This window comes from Capsicum annuum, chromosome 4 (genome assembly GCF_002878395.1).
Source record: "Capsicum annuum cultivar UCD-10X-F1 chromosome 4, UCD10Xv1.1, whole genome shotgun sequence".
In the NCBI taxonomy this organism is placed as follows: Eukaryota; Viridiplantae; Streptophyta; class Magnoliopsida; order Solanales; family Solanaceae; genus Capsicum; species Capsicum annuum.
The window spans coordinates 191,131,784-191,155,142 of record NC_061114.1 but is presented as its reverse complement, the minus strand read 5'-3'; the positions used below and the strand labels follow the sequence as shown (position 1 = coordinate 191,155,142).

The window sequence follows — 23,359 nt, the reverse complement described above, 5'->3', positions numbered from 1 at the left end:
CTTGTGTTGATAACAGGTTGTAATATAAAGACCGAATAATAAAACTTATTAAAAGAAAAAAAAATAGAAAGATATTCAAATATATATACAAGGAACAGAATAGTAAGAGTAATTTTTAGTAATAGTTCATTGATTGTGTTTTTATAATGTAGTGTGCAATGCCTTTTATAGATAAGTTGTTACTTAGAGTAGTGTCATTGCTACAATAGTATATGATAGTTGTTTTAATGACATCCACAAATATATAACTTATTTACAATAAATAATATATTTTAACTTTTTTCCCTTAAGCAAAAACTCTTGTTCCCATTGCTAATTGCTTGGAACACTTCTGAGTTTTCTCCATCCTAAATGATCATCTCTTCTCTATTATAAGATTATTCTCTAATTCGAATTTGTCTCAAAATTAAAAAAAAACTCCAATTTAATTGATCTTGGCTCTTTACTGATGTAAAATCTAAAAGATAAATCACCATTTAAACGAAGATCTCGCTCTCACTCTTTTCACTTTCTCTTCAACAAAGATATGACATCTCATTTCTTCTCTTCGTTCATAATTTCCTTTCCTGATAAGTAAATTAGCAAAATCAAAATGTCTAAAGTACATGGACTTTGATTTTTTGGATTTTCTTAAAAGAGTTAATTTTTTTTTCATTTGCAATTACATCTGTGAAGTAAGAAGATTGGCTTTAAGAAAATTTATTTATTAGTGAATGATCACTTTTCTAGGATAACTTCACAAGAAATTTCAATTTTTATGCTGCTACTCTTTGGTTTACGTTTGAGAACGTTACAAGAATATGCATTAGTACAATTTTTTTTTCTGCTTGCTGCAATATAAGTTTCGGACGGTATATTTAGAGGAACTTTTCTTATCTTTTTTTTTTTTTTTTTTTTTTGAATTTGTGATTCTGTTATTCTCGAATGCGAAAGAGGTATAGTTCCTCTTTCTTATTTGCAAGAGTGGGATTCCCTTATTTTTAAATGTAAAATAGGTACGATTTCTCTAATTTTATTATGAATTTGTAAGGGCGTGATTGGCTTTTTTTTTAAAATGTGAACCGTGTGTGATTCTCCTATTTTATTATGAATTTATAAGCAGTATTTTAAAGGCGGATGCATAAAGTGAAACGTTTTACCTGATATGAACTTGCAACGCTTTTAAAGACGAGGGCACAAGGCGAGATGTTTTACCTAGTGTGAGACGAGGTGTTGGCCATACGCCTCACGGATCATTTAAATTTTAATATTCTATAAATTAATATAATTAGAAATAAATATTTTTTGAAAGAGATAAATCACCAAAATATGTAAGGTATATCAAAATTATATATAAAAAAATTAATAATATGTATTTAAAGCTGCTGCTACAAAAAAAAAATCTTACCAAAGTCATATAATAATACAACTAATAGATAAAGTCAACTTTCATATGATAAACTATTATATGTTCGCAAAAACACGAGTTTGTATAAAAAATAAAAAATTACAGAAAGTAGCATACTTAAGCCTATAATTAAAATAAATAACAATACTTTTTAAAAATTACAATTTATAGCAAGAGTAGCATTATTTTGTCCATAAATTTCAAACAAGCGTATTTTACTCCCTGTCTCCTATTTTCACTCAATTACTTTATCTCTTTTTTATTTTCACTCCATTACTTTACATCTCTCCTATTTTCACTCCATTATTTTACCTCTCTCCTATTTTCACTCAATTACTTCACTCCCTCAAAAAAGACATTTTACAGTTAGTTTTCAATAACTAAAATCAAAATCAAATCAACTGAAGATTTTTATCTTCATGAGCTTCGAAAATTCAAAATAAATCATCAATGGTGTTACAGATATTGAATCAAAAAAAATATTTTCATTTGTCAATTTCAGCAACTTAAAATGATTTAATGTTGTTTGATATTGTTTTTATGTCTTTAATTATTTTTTCGTCAATCTTTTTCCAGCAAATAGTCTTATGAATATTTCGTATATGACTTCAAAAAAATAAAGGAAACTGTACTATTTCATCAAATTAGATGAAAATCAAACTGATCAAGTTATTATTTTTTTCAGATTCGATTTTGATACGTTAAATAGTAATAAATTTTTTTTGAATTTCATCGAATTGTATAGTCGATTAATCTGATTGTATATTTGGAATAGTGAAATTATAGTCTATTGAATTTTATTTGAATATACTATTTGCGTTTATACATGATGATTATGTTTGTATATCTTAATGTGCAAATGTATATTACCAGTTTATTCATTTATTGTAATTTATTTGTATATTTTTTATGAATTTGTGTATTTTAGAAATAAATTGTATATTATGCTAGCATTTGTATAATTAGAATTATGTTGTATATTTGATTTCAGTTTTGACTTAATGATTATATATGTAATTAAAATTATTGTATTTTTTATTTATAATTTTACAACATTTTTTATGTGAAAGGATTGGCAATGAGAATCATTCCTATTCTTGTGAAGTACTCTGAGAGATGAACATATGAACAACATTATGAAAAGTATATCACTGGTGCTATGTTCTTGAGCACGAATGCATCTGGTAGAGAAGAGCAAACTTGAATACATAATGACATGGGTTTTAAGGTGTATTCATATCTTTGTTTGAAAAATACATATACAGATACCTATTTGTATTAGCAATTATAATTAATTACTTAATTTTATTTGTATTTATTAAATATGTAATCAATACATGTGGTTACCTATATGTATATATTAAATACATATACAATTTTCTATATGTATTTGTATTTTCTGTTTGAAATAGTACCGAAAAATTAAAAAATACACATATTATACAATAATTAAAAATAAGATAAAATATGCAATATAAAATTAAAGTCAAAATTTTTCATTCAATGCAATATAGTATGAATCTCCAAAATACAATAACATAACATAACTGTTAAACACTACGCCACTACATCACTATCAACATAGAGATAAATTTTATCAAATTTAAAATACAAATAAATCGTCGATGTTTCCTGAGCAAATTTAAAATGGTTCTTGCTATCCAGGACTGAACAAGCATGTACACATGATATCTCGTTCAATTGTAATGCATGACAAATTTTTTTCTTGAAACAAACAATAAAATGCTTCTCTTTATCATGTACTGTATAGAATTTTTTTTTAAAGAAAATTAGTTAAAAAAATCTCAAATTTAGTTGTATATTAGTATTTTTCGATTCTGCATATGTATTTACATATCTTTTTATGTATTTTCAGCTCTTTTATGTTTGTATATGTATTTTATGCACAACTATACATATATCTTACATAATACGTATGAAAATACATTTTTATTGGAGTGAAATACATATATACATATAAGTAGTAGTATACAGTAATTACAAATATATATAAGATAATTAAATGTATTTTGACATACCGTCATACATGTACACTTTGATTTATTCTGTTGGAGTATTTCTTGAAATACAAATGTCAAAATAAAATACAATTACATTTATTAAATATACAAATGCAACTACAACACAACATACAATTACAAATGTAACTACAACATACAATTAAGATAAATACATATCAAGATAAATAGTATAGTTGTTTTATATTGTTTTAAGATATGTATTTGTTCTTTTTGTTTAAGATGACTATGGTAAGTATATGTATTTTGTACATACATATGAGTTTATATATGTATGTTTTATATGATAATTTACACTTTGGACCAGACATGTATTTTGAAAATATATATGCAGGGATATATGTATTTATTGTAATGTAATATGTATGATGTAATGGAAAATATATGCATATTATCTATTTTGTATTTTTTTTGTGAGGAGTACATGTAATATAGATTTATGTCATTTTTTGGATCCATAGTTGTCCTGTGATCAAATATTCATGGCAAAAGTACTTTCAGAATTTGCACCACATATAGGATATAACACGATCAACGATATTGGAGAACATATTAAGAAAATACTATCAAAGGAGCAGTACAAGATTTTTCATCATAAGAATATTTTTTATGTTTACATCATGAAAAAAAAATGTGTAGTTCAAGCGCAATTAGGCAAATGGATTATATTATTTTTTGTTATAGAAATTTTATGTCCTATATTCCTATATATACATATGAGTCAGATATGTATTTCTGTAAATACATGTGCAGATATATGTATGTTTTATACTGTAAATACATATGCAGATCTGTATGCAATGTATTTTTGTATATTTTTTAAATATATATATATATATATATATATATATATATATATATGATATAGATATGCATCTTTTAAAAATAAAAGCATGAGATAGAAGAATAAAAAACCAAAAAAAAAATCCTAAGAGAAAGAAGCGAAAAATGAAAAAACAAGAAGGAAAGAGAAATAAAAGATATAAATATAAGAGTAAAAATAAAAAAAATAAAAAAATAAAAATAGAAAAGAAGAAGAAGAAAACGAAAATAGTAAAAGAAAAAGAAAAATATGTGAAAGGAAAAAAAAGAAGAAAACGAAAAAAGCAAAAAAAAATGAGAAAGGATTAAAAAAAAAGAGAGAAATATAAGAGTGAAAATAAAGTGGAAATAAAAAAAGAAAAAGAAATCAAAATAAAAAAATAAAATGATAAAAAAACAAAAATAGAAAAAGAAAAAGAAAAATATAAGAAAGGAAAAAAAAAAAGAAATAAAAGAGTCATATAAGGAAAAGAAATCTTTATAATTAAATGTAGCATGAATTAAGAGACAGTTACTTTCCTTATTTAACTTTAACTGTTGAGATTTAAAATAGGAAGGGCAAAATTCAGAAATAGCATACTTAGCATCCTATTTATGAGATTCATAACAATACTTTCATAATTACATAATATAGCAACTTGTGTTTTGTATTTTTGCAAACTGCTGCTATAAAATTACAAATACAACTATTTTTACTGTTCATAATTAACTAATTTAAATATGATAAAAATACCTTAAATTAAATGTGCTGAATATATTTTCATTAAAACCCCATTAACGCACGAGATTTTCGCTATTTCCTAACAACCCTATTCAAATTCAAAAGTCAGTTTCAAAAAACGTTTTCTTTAAAAATAAAAAAACAACTTCAAATTAAGTTGAATCTTCAATTTCTTCTAATTGAACAATCAAATTCAAGTGTATTTTTTGGTCGTTCGATTTCTTCTGATCAGTAGAATTCAATGATCAGTTTGAACAATCAATTTTTTTGAATTCAACGATCAACATTACCTTATTCAGGATACTTTTCCGAATTTAACTATCAGTTGTAAATTCATCCTTAACTGTTGTTGAAGGTATTAAATCATTTTTTAGTATCAATTTTTTCGAATCTTTTTATTTATTTTGTTTGATTTTTTAATCGATTTATCAGAATTGCTTCGTTGAAATTTTTTTCACTTCGGGGTAAATTTGTTTATGAATATTTTATTAACAAATTTGTAGTTAAAGTGAATGCAATAGTAATTTGAACTGATACAACCAAAAATTGATTGAAATTAGTTTTTCAAGTTGATCAAATTCTATTTTTTTGTAGTTTTGCTTGTTGGAATTTAAGAGCTTATCTGTGTATGTGAAAAGATCTTTTATATATGTTTTCGTTGTGTTTGATTCTGGAGGTTCTGGATTTGGTTGTATTTAACCTTGATCAGATACTTTGTAATTGTATTTAGCATGAAAATTTTACTTTGTTTGTAAGTTTAACAAATGTTGTGTAAATGTATTTTTATTGTAGTTGTTGGTTGATTAGAACTAATAGAATAAAAACTAATAAATTTAATTTTTTGAGATGATGAAATTCTTTTTTTTTGGAGTTTTTCTTGTAAGAATTTGAGAGTATATTTGTGTATCTGTAAAGTTTTTTTATATATGTTTTGGTTGTGTTTGATTCTGGAGTTGTGTATTTGATTGTATTTAACGTTGAATAGATAATTTGAAATGATATTTTTGCTGAAAAATTTTATTGTGTTTGTATTTTAAGTTTAACAAATATTGTGTAAATGTATTTTCGATTGTAGTTGTTGGCTGTGTAAGTATATTTTACTTTTCTAATTGAAAAATACTGTTTTAATTTATTTTGGAAAAGTGTATTTTGTAAAAATTGACATCTTAGAAATATGTATATTTGTGTATTTTGGGTGAAATCAGTTAGAAATGAGAAATATATCAGTTCTCGTGAAGCATTCTGGAAGGTAGACGTATGAAAAAAATTATGTAGAGTACGTCACTGATGCTATACTGTTGAGCACGACATCATCATTCAGTGAGTTGCATGATATTTTGGCATCTCACTTAAATATGAATTTGATAAGAAAACGTATACCACTCGAATATCAAATCAGTGATAATGCAGGGCAAATATAAATACATAATGATATGACATTAAAGGTGTTTATTTTGCAGAAAAAAAAGATACAAGACATGAATTATCTTCCTTTATATGTAAGCATTTTGGAGAAAGTTGTTGGGAGTAGCTTTGGAAGTTCATCTCTTTGTGTTGTTGAAAGAAGAGACGACCTCGATAATTCGTATACAGTGTTAAATACATCTACAGATGGGGCTTTGGTGGTTTTTGAAAATATAATAACATTAGATGTACTTGAGATGGATACAACTCAGGTGATAATCTCAGACCCACATCATAAGCATATTGAGGAAGACCAGATTTACTTGACCAAAAAAATTTAAAGTCAGTCCTGAAGGATTATACAATTAGGGAGAAATTTCAAATACGAAGTGAAAGATCAAGTAAGAAATAATACTTACAATATAGATTAATTTGTTCATGTTTAAAATGAGTTTAGATATGTATTTTGATTGTATTAAAATTTGTTGGATGTAGTTATACATTGGTTTGCAAATCAGGAAACTGTAATTTTTTATATTGTGCATCTGATGTGAGAGATTCTGGAATATTTAGAATAAGAGAATTCATACCTCAACATACTTGCCCGGTGAAAGACAAGGTCTATCCAAAGGTGCATGCTACTAGTATGTTGATAGATGGTATGGTTAAACAAAAATTCAAAAACCACAAATAAAATTACAGTGCGACAGAAATAAAAAATGATATGAAGAAAGAGTTTGGTATGAATTTGACATACACTTTATGTTGGAGGGACAAGGAAAGAGCGTTAGAAGAGTTGAGGGGTAAGCCATCAGCATCTTAAGGAAAATTTCCATTCTACTTATATGTTTTGAACAATACATATCCTGAGTCACATATAAGAATGAAGAAGACTGGTGAGAATGAGTTCTTATATGTATTTATAGCTCTACGTGCATTCATTAAGGGATTCGATCATTGTAGACCTGTTGTAGTTGTTGATGATAGTCATTTGAGAGAAATGTATACTGGGACATTTGTAACTGCATGTACGATGGATGGAGCAGGTTAGTATCATGTTATATTTACATTGTAAACCTGGACGTATGTTTATTTGTATTTCTGCATATCACTTGAAAATATAAATCTCTTTTTGATATACACATATCTATATAAAAATACGTATATTTTCAAAATTTCATGAATGAAACATGCATAATTGATAATGCATGATTGTGATGTATATTTACATTTTAATATATGTAATTGATACTATTTTTTTGATAAAAAATTCAATTTGTTTTGATAAAAAAATATATATTTTTTTATCTGTAGTTTTAATGAATGCATATGCAGTTACTATATGTATTTTTATCTGGCTGCGCAAAATATTTTAATAAATACAGGTCATATATTTCCTTTGGCATATAGTGTGCTTGATTTTAAAAATAATGCATCTTGGACTTGGTTCTTTGAGAATCTAAGAAAAGTGTACGGGAAAAGACAAAACATGTATGTTGTATCTGATCGAAATTAAAGCATTATAAAGGTTGTTGGTAATGTGTAAAAAGGTGCTCCACATTATGCATGTATGTGGCATCTATTGGGGAACATGAAAAAACTTTACAGAAAGTCACACGATGCATTATCGGAGATTTTTATACAATGATCAAAGTATATTCAAAGTCAGAATTCCATATGTTAATGGAAAAGGTTGAGGCAGTTGATATTAGGGTGAAGAAATATTTGAAATTAGCTGGTTACGAAAAGTGGGAGAGGTCCTATGCAACAGTTCACCAAGGATGGACTTTGACTTCAAACATTACTGAGTCAATAAATAGATTACTTGTATCAGCTAGAGAACTGTCAATTTATGATTTTCTAGAAGAAGTTCGATTGCTGTTTGGAAAGTGAAATTGCGAAAATAGGCAGGAGGCTTCATATATATTCAAAATCCTCATTGAAAAATTTAATGACATTCTCAAAGAGAATGAGGCTTTGTGTACTCTTATGACGGTATGATCTTTTAAATTTATGGCATTTATACTTACGAAACATAATTAACAGAATTTGTTGCATTCAGTTCTAAATTAATGAAAATCTATACAACATAAAATAAAAAAATATTAAAAACCTTATTATGTATACTGCATATGTATTTTGTTATTGATAAAAATATTAACTCTGCATATGTATTTAGAATCTTAATAAATATGATGTATTCTGCATATGTATTTTTAGTGCAGAATCAGTACATTTACATATTTCTTTTTGATCTTTTTGATATTAGGTTGTACCAGTCACAGAATATATGTACACGGTGCATGACAAACAAAAACACTTTATCGTTTGCCTCAAGAAAAGAACGTGCTCATGTAATGCATTTCAACTCAATGAAATACCATTGCACATGCTTATGCAGTGTTGGACAACAAGAATTTTCAGAAGGGGTCATATTGTTGTGATTTGTATAAGCCAAAAACTGTGTTGAAGACATATAATATTCTAATCTATCCTTTACCACACAAAGATGACTGGATAACTTCAGTTAGCATACTTGGTGAAATAGTACTACTTGCGAATTACAAACGACCTCCAGGAAGACCTGCAAAGAAGAATCGTGAAAAACCAGGTTGATATATGTTTGAAAAGAACATCCAATCATGCAGTGGTTGTGGGGCTAAGGGTCACAATAGGCACTTTTATAGGAAATATAAAAAATGATACATTAGTTCTTCCGTATTATTCCTTAAAACTTTCTTCTACTTTTTTTTTTATAAGAATGAACACAGTTTTTTGGATTAAGACATTTATGTATCAGTTGATTTCTAAATTCTGTTGAATTTGAGTACTGTATTTGTATATATTGCAGAATTTGAACACTATATATGTATTTTGAATCTAAAATTCATATGTATTTTTAAAACTGTATATGTATTTTTAACACTCATATGTATTTTTTATTTATTACAACTCAAAATCATATTTGAATTTTGTTAAATCTGAATACTGTAATTGTATATATTGTAAAATCTGAACACTATACATATGATGTAAACTTCATTTGTATTTTTAATGCAATGTATGAACTCTGCATATGTATTTTGTAGTTACATACATATGTTGTATATTACACTTATATTTTTTATTGAAAAATCTGAACAACTCAAATTTACTTTGATAGTAAATGAGCAAGGATTAGATACATATGACATACATTGCATGTTATGTAAATTGCATATGAATTACATATCTTAATGTTTGTTTTTAGAATGTTAATAAATAAACATTAAAATACATATGATGTATGTATTTTGCATAATGTTAACACTGCATATGTATTTTTAAGCTAAATACATATGATGTATACTGTATATATATTTTTATAGCAAAATCAGAATACTGCATGTTTATTTTTAAGCTAAACACATATGATTGTATCTGCATATGTATTTTAAATGCAAAATGTCAAAACTGAATTGTACAATATATACTGCATATGAATTACATATTTTAATGTCAGTTTTTAGAAGGTAAATAAATAAACATTAAGATACATATGATATATGTATTTTGCAAAATGTTAACACTGCATATGTATTTTTTATCTAAATACATATGATGTATACTGCGTATGTATTTTTATAGCAAAATCTTAACACTGCATATGTATTTTTAAACTAAATTCCACATCAAAATTTGAACACTGAATATTTATTTTTAAGTTAAATACATATGACTATAAGTGCATATGTATTTTTAATGCAAAATGTCAAAACTGTATAATATTTTGCAGGTAAATCTCACCGCAACAAATAAAACTGAACACTACAACAACATACCCAGTGTATTCCCACCTAGTGGGGTTTGGGAAGGGTAAAGTGTACGCAAACCATACCACTACCTCAAGAAAAGTAGAGAGGTTGTTTTCGATAGACCCCCGGCTTAGGACCAATAACAGTATAACAAATACAAAAAGTAAGCGCCTATAAACTAGTATGGTACACAAAATAAATTAATAGTATAACCAACACAAAAGATAAGTGTATAACAAACTAGTACGGGATGCAAAAAAGCCAACACCACTATCCCCAAAGACTACAGCCACAACACTACGAACCAGAAACTCCCCTGTTACTACCGCCACGCTCCCATCCCCTAACCCTTTACCCTAATCCACATTCTCCACACCTTTCTATCAAAGGTCATGTCCTCTGTATGCTATAATAGCTCCATATCATGCCTAATCACCTCCTTCCAATATTTTTTCCGTCTATCTCTAGCCCGCCTAAAACCATCCATAGCCAGAGTCTCACACCTTTGCACTGGAGCATCAGGGCCCCTCCTCATCACATGCTCGAACCAACGTAGCCTCACTTCTCGCAAATTATCACAGCTTAAAGGTAAGTTCTACAGAGTGGTAGTCCGACGGCTATGTTGTATGGAGCTTAGTGTTGGACAGTTAAGAACTCCCACATCCAAAAAGTGAAGGTAGCAGAGATGTGAATGTTGCCATAGATGTATGGACATACCAGAAAAGATAGGGTGAGGAATGAGATTATTCAAGAGAAGGTGGAAGTTGCCTCGGAGGAGGATAAGTTGCGAGAAGTGAGGCAAATAAAACTGAACACTATAATAAAAGATTTAGTACAAAATTATTGAAAACATATTAAAAATAAATGAGTAAATGAATTACTTTCATGTAGTTCAAAATAAGTATGTCTAAAACACTTCAAAACAGAAAGTTAGTTTTTACAATTCGAACCTACATCCATACACCAGTTTGTCAACTATCCAATGTAATAAATTTATCAATCATCATACACCAAAAACTTTAGTTACACTAGTTATTCTGCTTTGTCTAACAGGCCTCAAGGGTGCTTCGAAGTCAGTATGAGCATTTGCTTCTTGTTTTCGCATGCCATAGTCCCACAAAAGTACAATATATCTTGTACAGAGTGTGTTGGGATTGAACTCAATCGAAGAAAATCTTGGATCATATGAAAGGCACTCTGCGTATGTAATCATGTACAACCCATAGTCCTCAAAAATATATTGATTAATAAATAAAATATATTATCTACAAACTTAAAATTTTGGTATATGTATATTAAAAACTTACAAGCTTCCACTTGGTTGTTGAGGCAAATTATCTTCAAATATCATATCAAAAAGATCTGAGAAGTCTTTATCTTTGTATCTCTGATGCTTTTGAAAATCAATACCTTTCTTTTCGTAGAAATTACAAGTTTGGAGACACAAAGGGATAATCTCAGCTAATTTTTTTATCTCAGCAAGAACAGCCGTATAATGACCACTTGAATCATATAAGAATATACACCTCTCTGAGAATGATAAAATTGAGAGAACCCAATGAGATTTTTTCTTTATATTCATCGAAATATAAATGTCTTCTACTGTATGCCATGGCACTACAGTATGCATATGAAATTCATTGATGCATTCATTAAGATGGGCCTTCTGTCCTTTCGCGTTCAGGTTTGGATCATCCACAGAGTAAACATTCATCACAAACCAAATTATGTTCATAAAGTTACAATCTAATGTGCTGTATTTGTAAGAGCTGTTGGGCTCATACTTTGACTTCTTCCTCAAGTAATAGAAGCAAACATCAATTTGCTGCAGTAATTAACACCACAAATCTTAGAACATTCAAATAATTTGTATACTAAATTAGCATGTGTATGTAATATAAAATACATATGCATTTTTAGTTTAATGTCTAAGATTTGCGTATGTATAATTTCATTTGTAAACTACACTTATATACAGAAAATGTAAGAAAAAAGTATATTCAATAGTATGTGATTAAATAAAAACTTCATATGTATATTAATAAGTTATATATGTATTCTTAACACAATATTTGTAAATTAGTAAAATCATATATATTTGCAGGTAGCATAATATGTATTTTAAGTAGTGTTACAACGATAAAGGAAAAATTATCAAAATTAAATACTAACCGAGTCTGTCCATGACTGATTAGAGAACCCCATTGTGTAGAACCAATTTTTATCTTCAACAGTCTCAACTTCAAAATGCATCATTTCAATGGCAGATTTATACTTTTTGTAATGATCCACTTTTTCCTTCTTATTTTTTTATTACATGGTAAATCATGAAAACATAATGAAAATTAAAAAAATAATTTGAAACAATTCAAAAAAAATATCTTTTAGCATGAACTTTTAGAAGGTCGACGAAAATTCAATCCATAAACTTCTTGACAATCTTCATACCTACTATCCCATCAATCGGGTGATAAACAAATGAATGTTTCTGGGAGAATATACGTATGTGCCCTGCTGAACTCCCTATATATTTACAGAATACAAAAGTGTTATTAATAAAAATGTATTTGCAAAATAAATTACGTTAAAAAATATATATCTTAGTGTCCTTACTGGCTGCTGAACCAAACTAATATATATCTTAGTGTACTTACCGGCTACTGAACCAAACTTACTCGTGTATGGTGACTCCTTGAATTTTACTATTATAGACATTCATACTAGGAAGCAGCTCATCAAGGATTGTGTTTTGTGAATCAAGCCAATTTGATTCATTCTTTTGTTCATCAGTGGTTAGTTTTTGTATTTAAGGAGTTGTAATAATTTTCTCCTCTGTACCAACATAAACATCTCCATGCAGCTCTAATATTGAACTCAATCCAGCGTTCTCTTTGTTTGTCTTCAAAAAAATAGAAAAAAAGATTAGTTTGTTCGGTCCAAAATAACCCACATAACCTTAAAAATATGTTCATTATACATACTTGACAATCATCTTCAAGAACATGCTTAGATTTTTATCATTTAAATTTTCATTAGTAGGTTCTTCTGCATAGGTTGTAGATGGATGTGTGGTGATGCTTTCTTTTCGGTAGGCATTTAGACTCGGTAACATCTCATCTGGGTTGTAAATTGCGAGTCAGACAATTTTTTTTCATCCATTTTTCATCACTGATATGCAAAAAAATGAAAGAAAAAAGATAATTATCCTCTGAATTATTAGATCACATAAAGTCGAAGTTGAATTCATTATACATACTCGACCATCATGTTGAACAACCTTCTTGAAATGTATATAATTCAAATTTATACTTTGGAGAAGCTCATCAAGAATTAAATATTAAGAATCAGTTTTAATGTTTTTTTTATCTGGATGCAAATCAGTGCACCCTTTGTATACAAGTAAAAGAAATTAAAACAACATCAAACAAAAATCCAGTTGTATATGTATATATATATATAATAACATACAACACAAAATTATATATGTGCACTCAAATGAATAAACATATGTTAGTTAATTATTTACCTTTGTACCATTCAGATTTTCACTCAAATTCTGATCAATATTCGGACTAAATCGTTGTGGTGATATTTTCGCACTAGCATAATTCATGTTGGAGATCAGAGTCTTTATCTTTATATTGTTGCTACAAATACAAATACAAGTTCAATAAATTATTAATACTTGAGTTCACTAGATATGTATATTTTTTTTTTTCAAATTGAATATGTATATACAAACCCACTAAAAATACATATTGCTATAAGCATCATTCTCAAAATACATACTACTATACAATACTAAAAATAAACTATTTTATAGATAATAATGTTTGCAATCAACCTAAAAATACATATTCTTATATCATAATTCTCAAAAATACATATGTACTATACATATGAAGTATAAAGCATTTGTGTTTTTCATTGTAAAATGAGAACACTGCATTGTATTTTTAACTAAATGTAACAGCAAAAAATAGAAAATGCATAAAATACAAAAACGAATCTTTTATTCTATTCAAAATTTAGAAGTTTGATTTACCTCATATGTATTTTGATAGTAAATGAACACAGATTGTGAAGTTTAACTACATGATATTTTTCAAGTAAATGTTCAACTAACACTGTATAAACTCATATCTATATATATTAACATAAAAAGCAAAACAATCATACTGAAACAACATTTAAAAGTTCTTGTAAATACGTATTTTAAAGTTTAATATTTACCTTTGTACCGTCAAATACATTATTCAAAGTTTGAACAACATTAGGACTGAATTGTTGTTCAAATTTGTCTAAATCAACATCATCAACATTTTGTTGTTCATATTCTTTGTCTGCAAATTATTCCTACAAGTATATAACGAGTTATTTGAAAAATGTGCTATATTTATATAATTCAATCCACTAAGAATACATATTAAAAATCAGATAAGTTTTTTAAATAATATTGAAATAATAAAAATTTTATTTTGCTTTGTTCAATTGCTTTGAGCATCAGATTGATTTTTTTTCACTAGTCTACGAATTCCTTTAAACTCTTGATGAACCTGTTTTAATACAAAATCAATAAATAAAATTTTTATAATGTAAAATAAGTATTTGACAAAAAACTTACCACATCATGAAATGCATCAAAAACTTTCTTAGAAATGAAGGCTTCTTCCTCTACAGGACTCTGTAACTTTGACACGACTTCTTTCTCTATATGACACTTTAGCTTTGACTGTTCCGGAGGAAAAATAACCCTAGCTGTTTGCTTCACTTTCTTCTTTTTTGAAGGAGTTGTCTGTCGTTTTTAAATTGGCTTAAAAACTGGTGTCTTGACTCCTGCAACCTTTACAGCACGAGGAACTGGTGTCCTCTTTTGAGTATGCTCGTCAACAATATTGTGTGACTTTTTCCTTAACGATTTCTTCGTTGCTGGGGTTAATGAATCAAACTTTTATTTCTTTTTTGCATGTTCATTGATCTGTTTTGGTGGTGGAACCTGGAAGTCATCAACCGAATTAACTAAACGTTCATCTACAAGTACATCTTTCTCTGGTATTCGAAACTTTGCCAATTTTCTTTGAGTTGGTTCTATATTGTTAAATACAACCTAGGAATATAGATAAACGATGTTAAAGTATGTGATAAATAATCATAAATCAAATGTATATATGTAGACTATAAAATACATATTAATACATATGTATTTATTAACAACAAATCTTACCATAGTCGTGTAACATAACATCCATCAAATACTCAAAACATGGCTGAGGTGCATTTGTCTTCCAATTTAATAATCAAAAAATTCAATTATCAACCTTCGATGCAATATTTCGTGGGACATTTGAACAACACTCATAAAGCCACACTTGAATAACTAGTGGCATTTCCTGTATTAAATAAAATTTTCCACCTGCTTTCAACCTATTGTTCAAACTTCTTTCTAGATCCTCAAATGATAAAGTACCCCATGAAAAATCCTTATATCTTTCACTGTCGACCAAATCAAAATAAAGTCGGGGTATAACTACAGTATCAGTATTAGATAGCACAAAAAAATGTAGGAAATACAGAATTGCAAGCTTCTCAGCATCTTCATCTTCTCCCCCCAAATTTTCTCCGTGAATGTTAGAAATAGTTGCCTTTTCTGTATAAATTCTGCACCATTAAAATACTTCTAAAAAATCCTGTTTGGTACATCCTCGTCAAAAATAAAGTTGTACCTATTAGCGAGACAATTCAATCTAGTAATGATAGCAAATTTCCTAGAAGTAAAATTAAGAGAGGTGTCAGTAGCCCGAATAACTATCGCAGAAGAACAACTACCCTTTATCTTGAGCGACATAAGACATTTGCATAACTGTGCTTGAACTACACAATGCTTTTTCTTCATGAAATAACCAAAAATGATATTGCCGCAAAACTTTTTATATTGTTCCTTGTTTAATATGACCCGTATACTTTCATCAATATCATTATCATTGTATGAGCACATATGTGGTGTAAATCTTGAAAGTTTTCTTACAATGAATATTTCGTCACGCAACACCAATACAAGTAAAACTACAACTTCTTAAACTGTAAAATAAATTCAAAAAACAATCACCTATGTATTTAACCAAAATAATACATATAACATTCATATGTATTTTGAACAAAAAAAAAATTACAAATTCATCATTAAAACAAAATACATATGATATCTGATATGCATGCATAAAAATACAAATGTTACCCTATACCTTAAAATGTATATTAAACCTATCAAAAATATAAATGTTAAAAACAAATTAGCTCATTGCAATTTCTAAATACATATCAGCAGAAAATAAGTACATATTAAAATTAGGATAAATTACATAAATTCCATACTTAACAGACTATATTACCTAATATCCTTACTTTTTTAAAATTTACATAAAATTTCATTTTTCAACTTTACTCTTGATACATATCAAGAAAACCCCACATCTTATTTTTACTCCACCATTAACTCATTCAAGATTTTCTTCCCTAAAATATCTCCCTAATTATCAACAATTAAATCATCTTTCTTTCTGATTTTTTCTCTTCCATTAAAACTTAAATCATTTTCCTTCCTGATTTTTTCTCCTTCATTAATGCATGCAACTTTTTTTTTCTCTCCTAAAATCTCTCCCTTTTTTTTGAAAAATCTATTGATACATATATAAATTTATTTAGTTATTCATACATGTTTATTTTTTTAATGGTGATTCATATGAATGATAAATATGATATCATTATATGGGTATTATGGTGATTCACACGATAGATACATTTTGTATGATTTTAACGGGCGATACATATGATATTAATGGGTGATACATATTGTATTATGGTGACTCATATGGTAGATATAATTATTGGGTGATTCATATGATATTAATGGGTGATATATATGGTATTATGGTGATTCATATGGTACATACAATTATTTATTTCAATTATTGGGTGATTCATATATATGGTATTATGGTGATTCATATGGTAGATACAATTATTTATTTCAATTATTGGGTGATTCATATGTTATTAATGAAAGGTAATGGTGTAGTCAGTGTAGGAAACAAAAGTAATAATATTTTTTTAAAAAAGACTAAAAGCGAAATTGAAATATAATTAAAATTAAATCTAAAAAAAGTAGACTAAAATTAAAGACGAAATTAAATATGAAAAAAGAGAAAAAAGATTAAAAAAAAATCTTTCATAATTAAAGACGGAAAAGAGAAACATAATTAAAACATTTAAATTAAATCTAAAAAATGAGAAAAATTAGATATCTTTCCTTAAATAAAAAAATGCAATGAATAAAAGAGAATCTATTAGTTTCTTAAATAAATATTTTGTTAGTTTCAAATGTATCACTTTTTTATATGTATCACCATATAACATATGTATCACCATTTCAAAATCGGGATAAAATGTAATTAATAAAATAGTAGGGATTTTATGTAATATCACTTAAAGATTCAGGAATCTATGTAAGTTACCCTTAAAAATAGACCTTATTAAACTGTAAAGACAACAAAACACAACCAAATCAGCAAAAAAAATACATATTACATGCATATGTATTTTGATCAGAACAAAAATACTAAAAAATACATATCAATTATACTAAAAAAACATATAGCCAAATAACTCTTCATGAGTAGTTCATATAACAATATATTTTCCATACATGCAACTTATCAAAGTTAAACTATCATCTTCACAAAACAGCTTGCTGCATTCCCTAAAAAAAAATATCAGCAGAACATAAATACATATTAACTACTTGAAAAATACAAATAATTCCCAACTTTGATAACATCTTTACTTAGAACAAAAAATACTTAACAATAAATAGTAAAAAAATATTTATAACAAAAAAATACCTTTTCCTCACTGTCTTCTTCAGATTCATCAGCAGAAGAGTTCTGAACATCGTCATCAACCTTACTTAATTCTTCAATTTCTTTAGCTTTCCTTTTCTTCTCGTATTTTTTTATATTTTTCTTCTCATATTTTTTTATTTTTTGATCTTTTGGAGAAGGAGTTTTCTTCAACCATTTTTTTAAAAAATTTCAGTCATCTTCACTGGGTCGTTGCGAAACTTGGACCTAATCTCCTTCGAACTCACAGATTTTTTCGATCGTATAGGGTTTGAAACAACTTTAACTATATCTTCTGGAGTTAACTCAATACTAAAAGATGGTGCATAATCAGACACCAAATTAATATTTTGTATACTACTATTTATTCGTGATTTTGGTGTGTGTTCAACCATTAAAGCATAAAACCTTAAAATCAAATTTTAAGATGTATTACAGTAGAAAAAAAAAAAAAGAGAAACCGCTAACATGCAATAACTGAATTAAATAGTTACCTGAAATAGAGGAAGATAATTCTTATCAAATCGTGCTAAAATCGTGCAAAAGGAAAAAAAATTTGAAGCAGGAAGTGAGTGTTAATGGCGTAAAAAGGGGAAAAAATATTTTAAATTAATGAAAGAGAAGAAGAAAAGCGTGAAAAGGGAAAACTTTTCACGGTAACTTCTCTAAGGCAGTTAAAATAGGGGACCACTATTAAAATAATGCTACTGATGCTACACAATCTAATTTGATATAAGTGTTGCTATATTTTGTAATTTAATATTTAGGTTTGCTACTCTATGTAGTTTTTCCAAATAGGAACTACTATTCAATTTGTATATGTATTTATATAGCAATATTTTAGTTAAATACAAAAATACAACTTGCTATTTTTCGTAATTATGAAACAGTTGTTATAAAAGTTATAATTATAACTGTTAAGTTGCTACTTTTGAAGTTTTTCCTATAAAAAAAGTACATAATTAATCAATCCTCACCTTCTCGTAACTCGATCAATATATTTCCGCACTCATATACCATATATTATATTTTAAAAAAAAGCAAAAAAAGAAAATAACTTAAAAGTTCATCACTATGTGACTTGAAAAGAACTAAAAGAAAAGAAAAAAGACTAGGAAAAAAAATACATTCAATACCTTCTTGAGTAGAGACACACAAACAAATCACCAAGTATTAAGTTTAAATTAGAGATTTAATAAGAAAAAATCATTTTACATTGTAAACTTTCTAGGCCTACGGCTAATTTGCATCTCACGCTTAGGCGAACGCCCCAATGCTTAGGCGAACACCTCAAATTTTGGAGTGTTCACCTTTCAATATTTTCGCCTTCCCACAACTCCTCGGGATGTTTTTGACTATGCCCCGCCTCAAGGCTAGCCTCAAGACTAGTCCCATAATGCCTTTTAAAACACTGTTTGCTAGTGATAAGTTTGTGACTAAGTCGAATAAGTTTTTAGAATTTATGGGAACATTTGTCCTTGAACATTAAAATGGATAAATACGTAACTAAGTTGTACAATGGACAACCAAGTTCTGGTAGCCATCCATTCGTTAGTTTACATATAGCTTCGAAAATTCAAAGCAAGTCGAAGCCATCTCTCCTTCAAATGTTGATTGCATTCTGCAGTTGGAATCCCTCGAACGTGATCTCAAAGAGAGAAGATCGATTTCTCAGTAAAATTCATAATATTTAAGATAACGTGAGAAGATATTATATTCATACGAGACCTTGCGAATCGAAACTTCATTACTTCCCTAAAGTTAAGTTTGGCGACCAGAATTAACACACAATACATGAATGTTACAAGAAGAAGAAGAAGATTAGATCAGACACTACACATGAATGTGAGGAATAAGGTAGGGTTAGGTAATTAAATTGGGATTAACCTAGGATTCATTGTATTATATACGCATTTTTCAATCTTTAAACATGTCTCCACCATGTCTGTTGATAATTTTCGAGACCTTCCTTTAGATTTGACTTCGTGATACTAATTTTTTTTTTGTGTGTGTGATTTACAATATATTAATATTGCATTTACCTTCCTGATTTTTATTATTTTGTAAATACTACTTTAACTTATTTATTACTGATGTAAACAAAACGTCATCCGCCTAGTTCACCCTTCCTAATATATATTTTTTGTTTAATTAAATTTCTCGCACGTAACAAAGCTTCAGAGGAACATTAATTCTTGAACAAATAATCACATGGGTTGTCCTCTATTCTTGTCGTTAATAGCTTGGCAAGTTGATAAGCCATGGAGAATATTATTGGTGTCTGAGTAAATCTAAATTCGTCTCGAAATTTTTTATACTGGAAGTAATTTATTCCCTAAACAAGCGAATCTCATATTGGAGGTAAACGCTCTCTAATAAAATCGACTCTTGATCAGGACTCGAACCGAAGTCTCTAGTTAAGAATAAAGGAGGATAAAAATTTACCGGTACCTAGGTTTGCACTAAGCCAATGAATATAAAATATATACCTTGCATATACACTTTTTAACACTAAACATGGTTAAATCAAGTATACCTTTCCACTTTAATTTGTTGATTCTCACAGTTAATTATTCACCCGAAAAGGTGATTGAGTTGGTGTTGCAGAGTATCTCATTAGGAAAATCAGGGATTTAATCGCACCTGATCCGTCGATCCTACCTGGTTCTTTTTTAATCGAATTGAATTTGGTACGACTGAGTGTGGTATCCCAAAACGGGTGCTAGGGTATTTTCCCCATTTGGTCCCTTCCGCAGATGTTCTCGTCACACCAGTTTACATATTTTGTTTGTGATTTGTAATCTATTGCACAATAACAAATTTACCCGGTGTGCATCCAACCGATAGTGGCTGCGAATTTCTCTGAAAATCTCACAAATAAGGGGTCAGTTGTTCCACCACCATCTTTTTTGGTATTTTTACTTGATAGTTGGGATACTTCGGGAGTCTATAAAAATAAAAATAAATGGTTAAGAGTCAAGAATCCGGCTACAAAGACACAAAGCAAAATATGAATTCTCTGCACAAACTGGCATTTCAGTATCCCCTTTTATTGTTCTGCTTTATCCTGTTTCTATCTCCTCTCTATTTAAGTGCTGCTGCTCCACTTTCAAAACCAAGTAACACAAATAATGCCATGACACTTGTTAACAAAGCTTTTTCACAGAGAACCAACAAAACATCATGCATAAACTACCTCAAAAGCAATCCAAAGATTATGGCAGCTGCAGCAACATCAAAGCCCTTGGACTTTGCACTTGTGACTCTTCAGTCAGCAGTAGACCAAGCCAAAAATACACATGCATACATATCCAAACACAGGACAGCAAAACTCAGTCCACAAACTATTGAGGCTTATAATTCTTGCAAAACTTATTGGGGTGACGCGGCTAGTGGATTGGAATTCAATCTCAAGACTATTAAAAAGGATAAAGGGCCAAATGATACATCGGATTATGATCTTAAGGTGACTCTCGACCATGGCACAATTTGTGCAACTGCGTTAGCGGATGCACGAATTCAAGATCCTGAAATAGGAAACGGGCTTGACAATGCGTGGCTGGCTGTAGGAGCTGTGAACACTATTCTTGGGGGAGTAAAGCCTCCCAAAAAGCTGGACTAGCTAGCTTAATAATTTGTCTTTAATAAGAAGTGTTATAATGAATTCCGAACTAATTGATTGTATCCTCTTATAATGATCATTCCTATTCAATATCAGATGAAACTTTCGTGAGCAAGAACTAGCATGAAATTCTATCAATTACGATCAGCATGATTGTTCTTATTTCATATTCATCTTCCAAATCCTTCCTAAAAAGCACTCATTGAGTTGCTTACAAAATCTCAAATATCTCTCGAGAACTTGGAGAAATAAATTAAAATAAACAATATTACGACACTTGAATTAGATCTTCCCATAAGACATTACAGAATAACGCAGCAGAAATAGAGAGTCGATATACCTCCTGCCATTGTTACGGAGAAGTCGGAGTCCTTAGCATCGGCGGCATTCGTCCGGTGAATCTTCTAAGCACTCAACCTCACTTTAGATGGTGAAAATTTTTAGATAGGATTGCACTTAGAGACCTTTTGGATGGCATATATATAAATGTTCCACCATAAGGAGAAGTTTGGGCAGTTTCTTCAGATAAGGGCGGCAACTATTTTAGAGGATTCGAAATTCAATCCTTGGGAGTTGATTAATGGGAGGTATTGGGTCCATACATGGAGGTTATGGGCCATTTCTAATAATGCCAATATTCTTCCACTTGGTCCGTATACTCTAATCCCATAAGTGAAACATAAGACATGAATTATGACAATAGTTTCTATAAAAGCAAGTTGTATCTTTTCATGTGTTACAATACATTATGCCTCTAAGCCTTAGCCTTTATTACTTAAGGAATAAAATCAATGTAGGAGACTAATAACTTCTACAAAATCACTGAATTGAAAAGAAGCAAAAGCTAAAACTCCATTAAGAAACTCATGAGTTTACATGTTCCTATACTATGTCTTCTCTCTTTACTTAAAAACTAAACTAGTGCACCTCTTATCTCTTCTATATATAGAAGTGTAGCACCGACTTAAACCATCTTAGCTGCTACACGTGATTAGCACATGACCACTCTAACAAGCTCTAACAACCTACTAGTTGCAAGCTAATTGTACAGCTTAGCAGTAGCAGCTCAATACACCCCCTCGAACTGCAGGGTAAAAGATGTCTAACACACCAAGTTTGATCAAAAGGAGATGATGTTGTTGGGTACCAAGACCTTTAGTAAGAATGTCTACAGGGTGCAAAGCTATTGAGGGCTGATGAAATTGGATTTCACTTTCTCTCTGATGAAGCAATAATCAATCTCAGTATGCTTAGTCCGCTCATGAAATACAGGATTCTTAGTAATTTAAATGGCTGACTTGCTATCAGTAAAGATAGAGATAGGATAAGTGATTGAAATATGCAGCTCTTTGAGTAACCCAGCTAGCCATACCAATTCTGCAACAAGGGCTGCTAAACTTCTATATTTTGCTTCGGAAGAACTTCTACTAATGGTTTGTTGCTTCTTTGATTTCCAAGATATCAAGGAGTCTCCAAGTTTTACCATATAACCAGTGATGACCTCCTTGTGTTGGGACATGAAGCCCAGTCAGAATCACAATAACCTGTAAGTGTTATAGGACCTGTTCCTCTCTTGAGTAAGACACCAAGACCTGGTGAGTTTTTGATAAATCTGACTATCCTAAGTGCTGCCTCCCAGTGTGATATCTTAGGATGTTGAATCAATTGACTTAAA

At 29.0% G+C, this 23,359-nt stretch overlaps 1 protein-coding gene across 1 annotated transcript; it reads left to right on the top strand.

Annotated features, from left to right (window-relative positions):
- The first annotated feature begins 21,027 nt into the window (after window positions 1-21,027).
- LOC107868759 lies at window positions 21,028-21,684 on the top strand. Its single transcript, XM_016715407.1, has one exon. It carries the CDS (start codon window positions 21,028-21,030, stop codon window positions 21,682-21,684), a length of 657 nt encoding a protein of 218 aa, XP_016570893.1.
- Window positions 21,685-23,359: the final 1,675 nt, after the last annotated feature.

Bases quoted from the DNA above. Each gene is read 5' to 3' on its own strand.
- LOC107868759 (XM_016715407.1), top strand. From the start codon at position 21,028: ATGGTTAAGAGTCAAGAATCCGGCTACAAAGACACAAAGCAAAATATG.